Here is a 17,668-nt window from a genome sequence, read left to right as displayed (position 1 = left end):
AACCGTATATATGAAGCGTTTGGTTCCAGAATGAGATAATCATGTTTTGTGCTCTTTCATCTAGCAGCGTTGCTGACCATGGTCCTAAATGCAGACATTGTGTTCTTTTAAAGACGTTTATTCCGTATCTCTTTTTGATAGAGCATAACTTTGGGATCATTAACGTCCTTTCAGTTTCTTTTGTAATTAAACGTGCTCTATGAAGTCTGAGCTAACGTTTTGTCCACTGATTTCTTTAGCTGTATTGTAACATACATTTTCACTGTAAGATGTTTTATTTTGGTTTTGGGTAGTGTTTCATTTCAAATCTTTACACAGTGGTACAAAAAATAATCTATTTGTTGTAGCTCATCTAACTGGACTCAAAGTGCCGCTGTTGGTCAGTGTTTCACATTTTAGAGAGCAGATCTGCAGCACTTCCACCCCCATCATTCCCATAACATAAGAGAGGCGACAGCTAAGCACACGGTCTGAAAAAAACTGAGAACATAGAGTTAAAGCTTTTGTTTTGGTGATAATCGGTTTTTTTTTCATTTAGTCGATCTTTGTAATTAGTTAATCTTTTTGACATCAAATCTAAGGATTAAACTGCTTTTTACAACCATCTCTTGAAATGTCGGACAGAACAATGGCGCGGCAAGTACTGCTGTTTATTTGGTTTCTTTCTCTCAGTTCAGCTCTCGGGCAGGTCAGTTACTCTATTCCTGAAGAAATGGCGAAAGGCTCTTTAGTCGGTAACATAGCGCAGGATTTGGGATTAGATTTAAAGAGACTGAAATCTGGTAAAGCTAGTATTTATACAGGAGACAGCGCTGAATACATCGAGCTGAATAAAGACAGAGGAGTCCTCCTTATCAAAGACAGAATAGACCGAGAGGCGCTATGTGGACTGACAACGCCTTGCGCATTACATTTACAGATTACTTTGGAAAATCCTATGGAATTTTATAGTGTTACAATTGAAATTGAAGACGTAAATGACAATGCTCCAGTTTTTACAGTTAAGGAAATGAAATTTGATATCAGTGAATCGTCTTTGGCAGGAGCTAAATTTGTTTTAGAAAGAGCTGTAGATGATGATGTTGGTATCAACGGCGTGCAGAGTTATTCATTACACCCCGCTGATAATTTTGTCTTAAATACACAAGATTTGCCGGATGGTTCTAAAAATGTTGAATTAATTCTACAAAAGCCCCTCGATCGAGAAAAACAGGAGCACATTTCGCTTTTACTTACTGCTGTGGATGGAGGAGACCCATCGATGTCTGGCACAATGCCGATTGTTATCACTGTTGAGGACGCAAATGATAACGCGCCAGTTTGCTTCCTACCGGTATATAAAACAAGTATTGCAGAAAATTCGCCAAAAGGCATGATTTTAACTACAGTTAAAGCGTCTGATGCTGACCAAGGACAAAATGGTAAAATTGAATATTACATATTAAAGTCATCTGGCGTCGCCTCTAATCTATTTGAAATTGACAAAAATGAGGGAGTGTTAAGGTTATCTGGCGACACTGACTACGAGCGAGTTAAGCATTATCAGATTGATGTTCAAGCGAGAGACCCTGGGCGACACTCTGACACTTGCAAAGTGATTGTTGATGTAATCGATGTAAATGACAACAAACCGGTGATTAATATTATGTCAAAACCAAGCGCTCTTTCAGAAGACTTAAAAGTTGGTACCGTAGTGACAATGCTGAATGCGCTAGACTTAGACTCTGGCGAGAATGGAAAGGTCCAGTGCTCTATTAATGACAATGTACCTTTTACATTGAAGCCTACAGCTAATAATTTCTTTAGTTTAGTAACGGATGGTGATTTAGATCGAGAGAGAGAGGCTGAATTTAACATAATTGTAACGTGCGTTGATGAGGGCGTGCCCTCTCTGTCCAGCAGCGTCACTCTCTCCTTGCAAATATCAGATGTGAATGATAACGCACCTGTTTTTGAGAAAAACTCTTATGAGGTCTCTTGTCAAGAAAACAACACACCTGGTCTTTATATTTTTACAGTCAGAGCCAGAGACGCAGATTTTAATCAGAATGCTCGCGTGTCTTACATACTGGAGGACTCCTCTGTTAACGGAGTCCCCGTCTCCTCGTTAGTGTCCATCAGTGCTGATAGTGGGGTCATACACGCAGTGCGATCTCTTGATTACGAGCATATTAAAGATTTCCAATTCCGCGTAAAAGCGCAAGATGGAGGCTCACCTCCACTCAGCAGCAACGTGAGTGTAAGAATAATTATTCTGGATCAGAATGACAACGCGCCTCAGGTTTTGTATCCGGTCCAGTCTGGTGGTTCTGTTGTTTCTGAAATAGTGCCTCGTTCGGCAGATGTGGGTTATCTGGTCACTAAAGTGGTCGCTGTTGATGTGGACTCTGGACAGAATGCCTGGCTCTCATATAAACTGCAGAAAGCCACAGACAGGGCGCTGTTTGAAGTGGGCTTACAGAATGGAGAAATAAGAACTGTGCGTCAGGTGACAGATAAAGATGCTGTGAAACAAAGACTCACTGTTGTAGTGGAGGACAACGGACAGCCCTCTCGTTCAGCTACAGTCAATGTTAACGTGGCGCTGGCGGACAGCTTCACTGAAGTGCTCTCGGAGTTCACTGACTTTACGCACGACAAGGAATACAACGACAACCTGACTTTTTATCTAGTCTTGGCTCTGGCCGTGGTTTCGTTTCTCTTTATCGTGTCTATCATCGCCATACTGTCAGTCAAATGCTACAGATGGAGACGCGAGCGGATGTTTTACAAATCTGGAGCGAATCTTCCAGTTATTCCGTATTATCCGCCCCTTTACGCAGACGTAGGGGGCACAGGAACATTACAGCACGTGTACAATTATGATGTTTGCAGAACCACTGACTCCAGAAAGAGTGATTTGAAATTTGTCAGACCTTACAGTGAGAGCATCATTAGTCTAGACACCAGCGGAACACAGACACTCACGAATGCGCAGAGAGAGAAACTGGTTGAGGATCTTGATGATCAGGTAAGATGATTTAGGTTTTGTAGCAATGTAAATATTTATTGTTTTTAATCGTTGGATTTTGTTGGTCAACGCAAACATTATAGACATTGCTTTCATGATAACACTGTTGCTGCACTTTTCTCTTTTTCAAATTCCAAAGATTTACTTTGGACATTAAACTCCAAAGGACATTGGACTTCTTCTCTGCTTCTTCTTTCTCTTAAGTAGTCTTCAGTTTAGCTTTTTTTGTTTCGTTCCTAGATTACATTTCGTTATTTAGTTCTCTACTCTTAAACAAGGTGTGTAACCATACAGTATACAATTTATTAAGTATAATGTAAATTAATATTTGATGAAATTCTTTTACTATTTACAATATGATGTTTCGATACTGGTTGTGCATTTAATCTGAAGATTGTCCTCGGTTTCACTTTCATCATCGCTCTTTTATAATGTTAAATGCCATTATCGTTTTTTTTTACTTTTTTCCACTCACAAAATTTGTAGAGATTACGTTTAAACCTGTTGGTGTCATTTCTTCTCTGCTTGCTAAAAGATTGCAGACCTTCAGGAAGCGTCGCTGACCGCGGTCCTGAATATGCGCGTTTATTCCAACTCGTATTTCTCTTCCCTGTTTGACAGAGCATAACATTATCCCTAATGCCCTTTCAGTTTTTTTATTTTATTTAACATGCCCAAGGAAGTCTGAGCTAATTTACCATTTAATTAATTGAGATGGGTTTTTACATCAATTTTCATTTGTATATTTCACTGCAATAGATTTAAGGACATGTATAATTTTTATCTTTACAGAATGCTACAAACGTAAAAGCATTTGTAGTTAATCTAATTGAACTCACAGTGCCGCTGTTGGTCAGGGTTTCAGAGTTTAGAGAGCAGATTTGCAGCAGTTCCACCCCCATCATGCCCACAATATAAGAGAGTCGAAAGCTGAGCACAGTATAAAGAGGGGAGAGAAAACACAAAGAACCCTTTTTGTTTCGTTTTCCCCTGAAATTATCGTTATTTATCAAGTGGATTTATGGTATAATTTTAATTTACTAACTGATATTCCATGGATTAAACCGTTTTTATCTTCTTGTATCGAGGAAATGTCTGACAGAACAATGGCGCGGCAAGTACTGCTGTTTATTTGGTTTCTCTCCCTCGGTTCAGCTCTCGGGCAGGTCAGTTACTCCATTCCTGAGGAAATGGCGAAAGGCTCTTTAGTCGGTAACATAGCGCAGGATCTGGGTTTAGATTTAAAGAGACTGAAATCTGGTAAAGCTCGTATTTATACAGGAGACAGCGCTGAATACATCGAGCTGAATAAAGACAGAGGAGTCCTCCTTATCAAAGAGAGAATAGACCGAGAGGCGCTATGCGGACAGACAACGCCTTGCGCACTACATTTACAGATTATTTTGCAAAATCCGATGGAGCTGTATTCCGTTACTGTTGAAGTAAAAGACGTTAATGACCATTCTCCCTCTTTCAAAGGAGATGAGATGGGATTTAGAATCAGTGAATCCGCTGTTACTGGAGCAGTGTTTGCTTTAGAAAGAGCGATGGATTTAGACGTCGGAATTAATGGCCTGCAGACTTATTTACTAAAACCCACTGATAGCTTCTCATTAAAATTACAAACTCAATCAGACGGCAGTAAATTAGTAGAAATGGTTCTTCAAAAACCACTCGACCGTGAAAAGCAGGAGCATTTGTCTCTGGTTCTGACAGCGATAGATGGAGGTGACCCACAGTTGTCTGGTACCGCGCAGATACATATTACTGTTTTAGATGCCAATGATAACGCGCCTGTTTTTACGCAGAAAATATACAAGGCGAGTATTACAGAAAATGCTCTCAAAGGGACAGTGTTAACCACAGTAAGCGCTTCTGATATGGATGAGGGCTCATACGGGAAAATAAAGTATTTAATCACAAATACCCTTGATGATGTACCAGAATTGTTTGAAATCAATGAAATAAACGGAGTGTTTAAAGTAATAGGGAACATAGATTACGAGAAATCTCGCAACTATCAGATTCACGTACAGGCAATCGATGACGGTGGTTTGACCGATTCTTGTAAAATCGATGTAGATGTGATTGATGTAAATGACAATACGCCGCTGTTGAATGTAATATCTCAATTGTCTATCATTTCAGAAAATTCGGATGACGGTACTGTTGTAACAATGATAAACGTGCAAGATCCAGATGCGAGGGAAAACGGAAAATTGGACTGTTCTATAAATGAGAATATTCCTTTTACACTTAAGTCAACTGATAATGTTTTCTTTAGTCTGGTCACGGAGGGTGATTTAGATCGGGAGAGAGAGTCTCAGTATAACATTAGTGTGACGTGTGCTGATGAGGGCGTGCCCTCTCTCTCCAGCAGCATCACACTCTGCTTACAAATATCAGATGTAAATGATAACGCGCCTGTCTTTGAGAAAAGCTCGTATGAGGCCTCTGTTCAAGAAAACAACACACCTGGTCTTTCTATCTTTACAGTCAGAGCCAGAGATATAGATTTTGACCAGAACGCGCGTGTCTCTTACATACTGGAGGACTCCTCTGTTAACGGAGTGCCCGTCTCCTCGTTAGTGTCCGTCAGTGCTGATAGTGGAGTCATACACGCAGTGCGATCTTTCGATTACGAGCAGATCAAAAATGTCCAGTTCCGCGTAAGAGCGCAGGATGGAGGCTCACCTCCTCTCAGCAGCAACGTGAGTGTTAAAATAATCATTCAGGATCAGAATGACAACGCGCCTCAGGTTCTGTATCCGGTTCAGTCTGGTGGTTCTGTGGTGGCTGAAATAGTGCCTCGTTCGGCAGATGTGGGTTATCTGGTCACTAAAGTGGTCGCTGTTGATGTGGACTCTGGCCAGAATGCCTGGCTCTCATATAAACTGCAGAAAGCCACAGACAGGGCGCTGTTTGAAGTGGGCTTACAGAATGGAGAAATAAGAACTGTGCGACAAGTGACAGATAGAGATGCTGTGAAACAAAGACTCACTGTTGTAGTGGAGGACAACGGACAGCCCTCTCGTTCAGCTACAGTCAATGTTAACGTGGCGCTGGCGGACAGCTTCCCTGAAGTGCTCTCGGAGTTCACTGACTTTACGCACGACAAGGAATACAACGATAACCTGACTTTTTATCTAGTCTTGGCACTGGCGGTAGTTTCGTTTCTCTTTATCGTGTCTATCATCGCCATACTGTCAGTCAAATGCTACAGATGGAGACGCGAGCGGATGTTTTACAAATCTGGAGCGAATCTTCCAGTTATTCCGTATTATCCGCCCCTTTACGCAGACGTAGGGGGCACAGGAACATTACAGCACGTGTACAATTATGATGTTTGCAGAACCACTGACTCCAGAAAGAGTGATCTGAAGTTTGTCAGACCTTACAGTGAGAGCATCATTAGTCTGGACACCAGTGGAACACAGACACTCACACACGCGAAACTGACAACTGAGAGTCGGGACGACCAGGTGAGAATTTATATTTTAATACATTTTTGTCGAATACGAAATTGCTGCTATCAATTGTTGGCTGCTGCTTGTGGACGAAAATATTTCTCTTCAATGCTTTGAAAGTCAGTCTGTACAAGATCGTTCATATTCTAAACGTCTCCTGTTTTAAATAGTTGCAACAAACTTCTTACAATCGTTTTAGACTGTAGCTCGCATGGTTACTTTGCTATAGTATGTTTGTAGTAGGACAGTAGGCTAAATCTTGATTTATTCTCTTTTTAGTGTTGTTGTCCAGGCACTCTCTTGATTTGCTTAATATTTTGTTTTCAGTTTAGTTTTTATGTTTTGTTGCATCATTGCGTTTTCAAACGTGGATCGCTCTTCGATTCTTCCTTTGACTACAAAGCAAATTATGTTAAACAGTTTAATTAGAATTTAATTAAACCTACCTACTATTTGCGCAGTAATTATGTTTGAATGTGTTTGGTGCTCTTTCAACTGTGTTTGTCAAAAATATTGCTGAAATCTCTACTCGGCGTCGCTAACCATGGTCCTGAATGCGGCCGTGTATTTTTTTCTATATTCTCACTAATATTCTTTATCTATGTCTGTAAGAGCATCACTTCGGGATCAGCTACTTAATTTTAGTCTCTAGTCTAGTTCAACATTTTCAAGGACCGCATTGATTTTTTTGTCCGCTAGTTTAATATAAATTGTGGCTCTCTATTCAGCTCACATGGCACACGCACGTCTGAGCTTAGGCCTACATCATGTCTTTCTAATTTTTTAATAGCCCTACTGTAGTTTTGCCTAAACCTATGTAGTAGTTTTATTTTTTAGATATTTTATTGCCAATGAAGTCTGAAATTACAGTATTGTAAATATACCATGGTATTAAAAAGTGGAAGTATTTTAATATATTTGTAGTTCGTTTGACTGGACTCAAAGTGCCGCTGTTGGTCAGTGTTTCACAGTTAAGACAGCAGATTTGCAGCAGTTCCACCCCCATCATCTTCATATTATAACACAGACGAAAGCTAAACGCACGGACTGAAGAGGACAGAAAACAGAGATAAACCTTTCTTGTTTTTGCGCAAATAGCCGTTTTTTCAGTTGGATGTATATAACTATTTTATGTTTTTGATGGGCATTCAGTGGAGCAAACGTTTTTTTCTCTGATTTTCTGGAATTGTCTGACAGAACAATGGCGCGGCAAGTACTGCTGTTTATTTGCTTTCTCTCTCTCGGTTCAGCTCTCGGGCAGGTCAGTTACTCCATTCCTGAGGAAATGTCAAAAGGCTCTTTAGTCGGTAACATAGCGCAGGATTTGGGTTTAGATTTAAAGAGACTGAAATCTGGTAAAGCTCGTATTTATACAGGAGACAGCGCTGAATACATCGAGCTGAATAAAGACAGAGGAGTCCTCCTTATCAAAGAGAGAGTAGACCGAGAGGCGCTATGCGGACAGACAACGCCTTGCGCATTACATTTACAGATTATTTTGGAAAACCCGATGGATTTTTATAGCATTACCATTGAGATAACAGATGTGAACGACAACGCTCCCAGTTTTGAAAAAGGTAGGATAAGTTTTAGAATCAGCGAATCGGCAATTTTGGGATCTAAATTTATGTTGGACCCCGCAATAGATCCCGATGTCGGAATAAACGGTCTTCAAAGCTACATACTTAATCCAACTGATAATTTTAACCTTAAATTTAGAAATAAACCTGGAGACGGGCAAAATGTTGAAATGGTCTTGCAAAGGCAATTAGACCGTGAAAAACAGCAGAATATAACATTAGTGCTTAAAGCTTTTGATGGCGGGGATCCTCAATTATCTGGGAGTATAGAGATTCACATTATAGTTTTAGATGCAAACGATAATGCTCCTATTTTCACGAAATCCGTGTATAAAGCGACTGTAACAGAAAATGCGCCGAAAGACACAATTGTGTCAACAGTGAGAGCAACTGACGCCGACGAGGGTATCAATGGTAAAATAGAGTATTCCATAGCAAACATGCAAGATAACGCAAGACACATATTTGACATAAATAAAGAAAGTGGTCAGGTTTCCGTGGTCGGAAAAGTCGATTTTGAAAAAGCTCGCAACTACGAGATTCGTGTCCAAGCGAGTGATCACGGCGGTCTTACTGATTCTTGTAAGATCATTGTTGACGTAATTGATATAAATGATAATAAACCAGTGATCGACATCGTCTCCAAAACCAACGTGATAGCTGAAAATTCTCCGTTTGACAAGGTGGTTACAATGATAAATGTCCAGGATCCTGATTCAGGCGAAAATGGAAAGGTTCGGTGCTCCATAAATGAAAATATTCCGTTTTCTCTGAAATCAGTTAAAACAAATTTCTTTAGTCTAGTGACAGACAGTGATTTAGACAGAGAAAAATATTCATACTATAACATTAGTGTGACGTGTAGTGATGAGGGCGTGCCCTCTCTCTCAAGCAGCATCACTCTCTCCTTACAAATATCAGATGTAAATGATAACGCGCCAGTCTTTGAGAAAAGCTCTTATGACGCCACTGTTCAAGAAAACAACACACCTGGTCTTTCAATCTTTACAGTTAGAGCCGGAGATAAAGATTTTGACCAGAATGCTCGTGTTTCTTACATACTGGAGGACTCCTCTGTTAACGGAGTGCCCGTCTCCTCGTTAGTGTCTGTCAGTGCTGATAGTGGAGTCATACACGCAGTGCGATCTTTCGATTACGAGCAGATTAAAGATGTCCAGTTCCGCGTAAAAGCGCAAGACGGAGGCTCACCTCCTCTCAGCAGTAACGTGAGTGTCAAAATAATCATTCAGGATCAGAATGACAACGCGCCTCAGGTTCTGTATCCGGTTCAGTCAGGTGGTTCTGTGGTGGCTGAGATAGTGCCTCGTTCGGCTGATGTGGGTTATCTGGTCACTAAAGTGGTCGCTGTTGATGTGGACTCGGGACAGAATGCCTGGCTCTCATATAAACTGCAGAAAGCCACAGACAGGGCGCTGTTTGAAGTGGGCTTACAGAATGGAGAAATAAGAACTGTGCGTCAGGTGACAGATAAAGATGCTGTTAAACAAAGACTCACTGTTGTAGTGGAGGACAACGGACAGCCCTCTCGTTCAGCTACAGTCAATGTTAACGTGGCGCTGGCGGACAGCTTCCCTGAAGTGCTCTCGGAGTTCACTGACTTTACGCATGATAAAGAATATAACGACAACCTGACTTTTTATCTAGTCTTGGCTCTGGCCGTGGTTTCGTTTCTCTTTATCGTGTCCATCATCGCCATACTGTCAGTCAAATGCTACAGATGGAGACGCGAGCGGATGTTTTACAAATCTGGAGCGAATCTTCCAGTTATTCCGTATTATCCGCCCCTTTACGCAGACGTAGGGGGCACAGGGACATTACAGCACGTTTACAATTATGATGTTTGCCGAACCACTGACTCCAGAAAGAGTGATCTAAAGTTTGCCAGACCTTGCAGTGAGAGCATCATTAGTTTGGACACCAGTGGAACACAGACTCTAACACATATGCAAAGAGAGAAACATAATATTGAAGATCAGGTGAGAACCATTTGTTTGCATTCTTTTTATTTACCATCTAAATGTGTGTAGATGCATGGTTGGTCTCCGTTTTTTTCTTTTCGACATCTTATCCGTTCGTAATATAATACCACCGTCAAATTTAATTACATTAATAATTATGTTAAATAATTGATCATTTTAAAATATAAAATTTAAATAATGAAATAAAGCTGGAATAATTACTTAGCCATTACCATTACATATTTATTTTAGCCATTACAGTTTTTCTTCTATTTTACTTATTTTGGAATATAAACCTGCAAGCTATTCACCCCTACTATTGATATACCTGTGATCTCCATACTGCTTATTTACATTCATATTATTTATGTTAAGGGTTTGATAAGAAGGTTTTATGGACTTGTTATGTGTATTTTTTCATGTTTTTTTTACACCTTAATGTCCGACATTATACAATTATACCTCGTCATTTTCTGTCAACCGTTAACCTTATTATAATATAATAAACACATAATTTGCTATTCATATTTAAGGTATATAATTTTCTTCCGGTGAGAAGCTTTTTCTCTGTCTGTATTGAAACGGGACATCGCTCGGCTTTTGCTTTTCTGTCCATGGTCCTGCAATTGACTCCGTCCTTTTTCGACACACCTCCATTTTGGAAAACAACAGACGTGGCACTTCCTGAGACGTGAACTTAATGTTACCATTTTGCAGCACACAATTTCAGTAATTTATTTGGGATTGCTTTATATTTCTCCATTTTTCTGATTTAGACATTTAGAGATAATGTTTGGACAACTATTAATTTTATCTGCTGACTTTTTAAGAATTTGGAAGTAACTGCAGGTGGTTTACATTTATTTATTGATTGTTTATTCTAATGGTCATTGGCATTGCATCATTCAGTTGATGTGCTGTTTCTGAAACATCTTATGCTGCATACATTTGGATCTGTGTGATTGTTTATGTAGTTCATCAGAATGGACTCAAAGTGCCGCTGTTGGTCACTGTTTTACAGTTTAGAAAGCAGATTTTCATCAGTTCCTCCCCCATCGTCTCAATATTATTAGAGAGTGAGACGGGTGTAAGCACGCAGTCAAGAAAGAAGAGAATACGAATCAGGGAGATTGCCCTTTGACGTGCACCTAGACTTTTTTTCAGGAATTGCTGACCTTTAATATTTTTCACATTTGGAAATCTAAAGTGTGTTGACGTTTTCTTCGATTGAAATAATTGGATCAGTCATTATTATCTGTTATGGTCTTCATCAAAATGACGGACGGAACAATGGCGTGGCAAGTACTGCTGTTTATTTGGTTTCTCTCTCTCGGTTCAGCTCTCGGGCAGGTCAGTTACTCCATTCCTGAAGAAATGGCGATAGGCTCTTTAGTCGGTAACATAGCGCAGGATTTGGGTTTAGATTTAAAGAGACTGAAATCTGGTAAAGCACGTATTTATACAGGAGACAGCGCTGAATACATCGAGCTGAATAAAGACAGAGGAGTCCTCCTTATCAAAGAGAGAATAGACCGAGAGTCGCTATGCGGACAGACAACACCTTGCGCACTTCATTTACAAATTATTTTGGAAAACCCCATAGAATTTTATTCCGTTACTGTTGAAGTAAAAGACGTTAATGACCATTCTCCCTCTTTTAAAAGAGATGAGATTGGATTTAGAATCAGTGAATCCGCTGTTACTGGAGCAGTGTTTGCTTTAGAAAGAGCGATGGATTTAGACGTCGGAATTAATGGCCTGCAGACTTATTTACTAAAACCCACTGATAGCTTCTCATTAAAATTACAATCTCAATCAGACGGCAGTAAATTAGTAGAAATGGTTCTTCAAAAACCGCTCGACCGTGAAAAGCAGGAGCATTTGTCTCTGGTTCTGACAGCGATAGATGGAGGTGACCCACAGTTGTCTGGAACCGCGCAGATACATATTACTGTTTTAGATGCCAATGATAACGCGCCTGTTTTTACGCAGAAAATATACAAGGCGATTATTACAGAAAATGCTCTCAAAGGGACAGTGTTAACCACAGTAAGCGCCTCTGATATGGATGAGGGCTCATACGGGAAAATGAAGTATTTAATCACAAATACCCTCGACCCTGTAACGGAATTATTTAAAATTAACGAGGAAAGTGGGGAGGTTACAGTAACGGGGGTTATAGATTACGAGAAATCTCGGCATTATCAAATTCATGTACAAGCTGCAGATGACGGAGGCTTGACTGATTCTTGTAAGATTGAGGTAGATGTGATTGATCTTAATGATAATAAACCGCTGATAAACATAATGTCTAAATTAACAATCATATTAGAAAACTCTAGTTCTAGCACCGTTATAACTGTAATAAATGTACAGGATCCAGATTCCGGAGAAAATGGAAAAATACAGTGTTCCATAAACGAAAACATTCCCTTTACACTAACGTCGACTAGTAATAATTTTTTCAGTTTGGTCACCGATGGTGAGTTGGATCGTGAGAGAGAGTCCCAGTATAATATCAGTGTGACGTGCGCTGATAAGGGCGTGCCTTCTCTCTCCAGCAGCATCACACTCTCCTTACAGATATCAGATGTGAATGATAACGCGCCAGTCTTTGAGAAAAGCTCTTATGAGGCCTCTGTTCAAGAAAACAACACACCTGGTCTTTCTATGTTTACAGTCAGAGCCAGAGACGCAGATTTTAATCAGAATGCTCGTGTTTCTTACATACTGGAGGACTCCTCTGTTAATGGAGTGCCCATCTCCTCGTTAGTGTCCGTCAGTGCTGATAGTGGAGTCATACACGCAGTGCGGTCTTTTGATTACGAGCAGATAAAAGATTTTCAGTTCCGCGTAAAAGCGCAAGACGGAGGCTCACCTCCTCTCAGCAGTAACGTGAGAGTGAAACTAATTATTCAGGATCAGAATGACAACGCGCCTCAGGTTCTGTATCCGGTCCAGTCTGGTGGTTCTGTGGTGGCTGAAATAGTGCCTCGTTCTGCAGATGTGGGTTATCTGGTCACTAAAGTGGTCGCTGTTGATGTGGACTCTGGACAGAATGCCTGGCTCTCATATAAACTGCAGAAAGCCACAGACAGGGCGCTGTTTGAAGTGGGCTTACAGAATGGAGAAATAAGAACTGTGCGTCAGGTGACAGATAAAGATGCTGTGAAACAAAGACTCACTGTTGTAGTGGAGGACAACGGACAGCCCTCTCGTTCAGCTACAGTCAATGTTAACGTGGCGCTGGCGGACAGCTTCCCTGAAGTGCTCTCGGAGTTCACAGACTTTACGCACGACAAGGAATACAAAGACAACCTGACCTTGTATCTTATTTTGGCTTTGGCTGTGGTTTCGTTTCTCTTTATCGTGTCTATCATCGCCATACTGTCAGTCAAATGCTACAGATGGAGACGCGAGCGGATGTTTTACAAATCTGGAGCAAATCTTCCAGTTATTCCGTATTATCCGCCCCTTTACGCAGACGTAGGGGGCACAGGAACTTTACAGCACGTGTACAATTATGATGTTTGCCGAACCACTGACTCCAGAAAGAGTGATCTGAAATATGTCAGACCTGACAGTGAGAGCATCATTAGTCTGGACACCAGTGGAACACAGACACTCACGCATGCTTACAAAGAGAAACTGACCAATGAGGCTTTTGATGATCAGGTGAGAATCTTTGTTTATTTAGCTTAAAGTTTATTTATTCAGAAAGTAAATTGGTCCGATGGTTCACTTGATAGGATTTTTTACCACATCTTAACTTATCCGTTTTTTAATAATTCATAAATAAGACTACATATTATAAAAAAGCTATTTTTGCTTTTTATATCAACATTATATATGTTTATTTACTTTCTATATATATTTAAATAAAAAAGAATCATAATGTTGAAGTTTTTTTCAGTTAGCCTACTTTAACCTTGTATTTCCCCGTCGGTGCCCGACAGTACTGATACCTTGTTATGTCCTCGGTATTCGTGTTAACATTATTCATTGAATACATTATTTTTTTATTATTATTATATTTTCTCCCGTAGATGTATTTTCTTTTGTTATATAATCTAATTTAAAAGCGTTTTGGCGTCTCCTTCATGCTTCTCTGGCCATGGTGCTGAAAAACAATGTGTCTTTCATTGACCTCATAAACAATACTCGGCTTTTTGGGAAAGTATCAGGTTCTGTTTTTTTTCTCCTGCTACAGCTCACAGTTCCATATAGAATATAATACAATTTTTATGTTTCTATATTTGTGATTTTTTTTCACGATTTGGACTGGTCAATGTATACATGGGTATTCATTTGGGCAACTGTCGATTTTTCTCTGCGTACGTTTTTTGTTGTTGTCGAAATATTAATATGAGTAGTAGTATTACATGTTTGTCCCCTTGGGGAACTTCTATTTCCGTTGATTTTCAACATGCGAATATATGAAAGCAGTACAACACAAAATGTAAAACAACTATCTTAAACATATCACTGCTAGTGTTAAAAACGAATTTCTCCCCATGTTTTTAAGAACCGTTGGCATCCTAAATCTTCGACCTGATGGCAAGGGCTCAAATTCATCATACAATGGATGCTTATAGTCAGGTGTCATTTTAATAGCTTTACTAACATATCTGGTTTGATAAATTTTTTCTAGTCCCATCATAATGTAATTCCTTAAAAATTCACTCGGATTCATCAAGTGCTTCAACTTTGTAGTCACTGTTTATTCGAAGGGACAAAAGTTTTATCTGTTCAATGTAGGCTACAAAATATACTGCATATACTGTACATTTTCTTAAACTTGCTGAAACTAAGTGAAGGTAGATCGATGTTTGTAGTTCACCAAAATGGACTCAAAGTGCCGCTGTTGGTCAGTGTGTCACAGTAGTTCCACCCCCATAATCTCGATATTATTTAAAAGAGAGACGGAAACTGGTCACAGTCTTACAAGGAGGAGAGAAAACACGAATGCCGGATATAATTTAATGTCTGGCTGGAATTACGTTTCTTTCTTTTGCTGCTTTATACTTTGGATGTATCAGTATTTTTCTCGACACGTTCTTGATTCATATATTTTATCCTGTTCTTCGTCGTCTTTTTATGTTATTCTGCAGAATGTCGGAGAGAACAATGGCGTGGCAAGTACTGCTGTTTATTTGGTCTCTCTCTCTCGGTTCAGCTCTCGGGCAGGTCAGTTACTCCATTCCTGAGGAAATGGCGAAAGGCTCTTTAGTCGGTAACATAGCGCAAGATCTGGGTTTAGATTTAAAGAGACTGAAATCTGGTAAAGCACGTATTTATACAGGAGACAGCGCTGAATACATCGAGCTGAATAAAGACAGAGGAGTCCTCCTTATCAAAGAGAGAATAGACCGAGAGGCGCTATGCGGACAGACAACGCCTTGCGCAGTACATTTACAGATTATTCTTGATAATCCAATGGAATTGTTTCGAGTAACTATTGAAATTACAGACATTAATGACAATTCCCCTATCTTTAAAAGAAATGAGAGACGATTTGAGATAAGCGAATCGGCTGTCGTGGGATCGAAGTTTATGATGGAGAAAGCGATAGATGCAGACATCGGTGCGAATGGCCTGCAAAGTTATTTTCTACAGCCTACTGATCATTTTAATTTAAAGCTTCATGGTCAGAGTGATGGTAGTAAAAAGGTTGAAATGATTCTACAAAAGCCTTTAGACAGAGAAAAACAGGAGAACATGTCTCTTGTCTTAACGGCAATGGACGGTGGAGAACCACCGAAATCAGGGACCGTTCAGATATATGTAACTGTGCTTGATGCAAACGATAATGCTCCAGTTTTTACTAAACCTATGTATAGAGCAATTATTAGTGAAAATTCTGAGAAAGGAACATCAGTCATCTCTGTTAGTGCTTCAGATTTAGACAAAGGGACGAATGGCGAGATTGGTTACTTAATTGCAAACAGTGACGGCGTGTCAGATTTTTTTCAAATCGATGAAAATGGCCTGGTGACGTTAGTAGGAAAACTCGACTTCGAAACATCCAAGCATTACCAAATTGATATAGAAGCAGTAGACAACGGTGGCCTCTCAGATTCTAGTAAAATCATAATAGACGTGATTGACGTAAATGATAACGCACCCGTCATCAGTGCGATGTCAAAATCTACAACAGTACCCGAAAATTCGCTTCAGAGCACAGTGATTGCTATAGTCAGTGTGTATGATCCGGACTCCGACAGTAATGGACAGGTTCAGTGTAGTGTAAATGAAAATATTCCATTTACGATTAAATCAACTTCTAATGGATTTTACAGTATTGTGACAGACGGTGATTTAGATCGGGAGAGAGAGTCGCAGTATAATATCACTGTGACGTGTGCTGATGAGGGCGTGCCCTCTCTCTACAGCAGCATCACTCTCTCCTTACAAATATCAGATGTCAATGATAACGCTCCAGTCTTTGAGAAAAGCTCTTATGACGCCCCTGTTCAAGAAAACAACACACCGGGTCTTTCAATCTTTACAGTTAGAGCCAGAGACGCAGATTTTAATCAGAATGCTCGTGTGTCTTACATACTGGAGGACTCCTCTGTTAACGGAGTGCCAGTCTCCTCGTTAGTGTCCGTCAGTGCTGATAGCGGAGTTATACATGCAGTGCGATCTTTCGATTACGAGCAGATAAAAAAATTCCAGATCCGCGTAAAAGCTCAAGACGGAGGCTCACCTCCTCTCAGCAGCAACGTGAGTGTCAAAATAATCATTCAGGATCAGAATGACAACGCGCCACAGGTTCTGTATCCGGTCCAGTCTGGTGGTTCTGTGGTGGCTGAAATAGTGCCTCGTTCGGCAGATGTGGGTTATCTGGTCACTAAAGTGGTCGCCGTTGATGTGGACTCTGGACAGAATGCCTGGCTCTCATATAAACTGCAGAAAGCCACAGACAGGGCGCTGTTTGAAGTGGGCTTACAGAATGGAGAAATAAGAACTGTGCGTCAGATGACAGATAAAGATGCTGTGAAACAAAGACTCACTGTTGTAGTGGAGGACAACGGACAGCCCTCTCGTTCAGCTACAGTCACTGTTAACGTGGTGCTGGCGGACATCTTCCCTGAAGTGCTCTCGGAGTTCACAGACTTTACGCACGACAAGGAATACAACGATAACCTGACTTTTTATCTAGTCTTGAGTCTGGCTTTAGTTTCGTTTCTCTTTATTGTGTCTATCATCGCCATACTGTCAGTTAAATGCTATAGATGGAGACGCGAGCGGATGTTTCACAAATCTGGAGCAAATCTTCCAGTTATTCCGTATTATCCGCCTCGTTACGCAGACGTAGGGGGAACAGGAACATTACAGCACGTGTACAACTATGATGTTTGCAGAACAACTGACTCCAGAAAAAATGATCTGAAATTCGTCAGACCTTATAGTGAAAGCATCATTAGTCTGGACACCAGTGGAACACAGACACTCACACATGCGCAGAAAGAGAAACTGACCAATGAGATTTTCGTTGAGCAGGTGAGAATCTTACAATAACACAAATATATCACACTTACTTGGTAATTAGATACATTGTTCTATAGCTTCACAGACTGTTGGTTTCCGAGTGTTTGTTTGTTTTCTATCAGTCCCTACGCGTTCTTA

At 40.3% G+C, this 17,668-nt stretch overlaps 2 protein-coding genes across 19 annotated transcripts in view; both read left to right on the top strand.

Moving 5' to 3' along the window:
• The window catches only part of LOC130437735 (protocadherin gamma-A11-like), a 143,876-nt gene that overhangs the window by 82,714 nt on the left and 43,494 nt on the right, over positions 1-17,668 (top strand). The window contains exon 1 of one of the 18 annotated variants that reach the window (XM_056769286.1): positions 3,982-6,492. The exons of 14 other annotated variants lie outside the window; for them this stretch is intronic. In XM_056769286.1, the coding sequence (XP_056625264.1) occupies positions 4,102-6,492 (2,391 nt within the window). In that variant the 5' untranslated portion in view covers positions 3,982-4,101. Of the gene's footprint in view, positions 1-3,981; positions 6,493-7,523; positions 10,055-11,164; positions 13,712-15,002; positions 17,543-17,668 lie in introns of those variants that run through there. 3 more of the 18 variants (XM_056769289.1, XM_056769275.1, XM_056769279.1) reach the window with 3 other exon arrangements.
• LOC130437740 (protocadherin beta-16-like) lies at positions 519-3,019 on the top strand. The gene has a single exon (XM_056769294.1). The coding sequence runs from the start codon at positions 614-616 to the stop codon at positions 3,017-3,019; it is 2,406 nt and encodes an 801-aa protein (XP_056625272.1). The 5' UTR covers positions 519-613.

The sequence above is a fragment of the Triplophysa dalaica genome, chromosome 16 (genome assembly GCF_015846415.1).
Source record: "Triplophysa dalaica isolate WHDGS20190420 chromosome 16, ASM1584641v1, whole genome shotgun sequence".
In the NCBI taxonomy this organism is placed as follows: domain Eukaryota; kingdom Metazoa; phylum Chordata; class Actinopteri; order Cypriniformes; family Nemacheilidae; genus Triplophysa; species Triplophysa dalaica.
The sequence above is the reverse complement of the archived record's forward strand: the minus strand, read 5'-3'. Positions and strand labels throughout refer to the sequence as shown.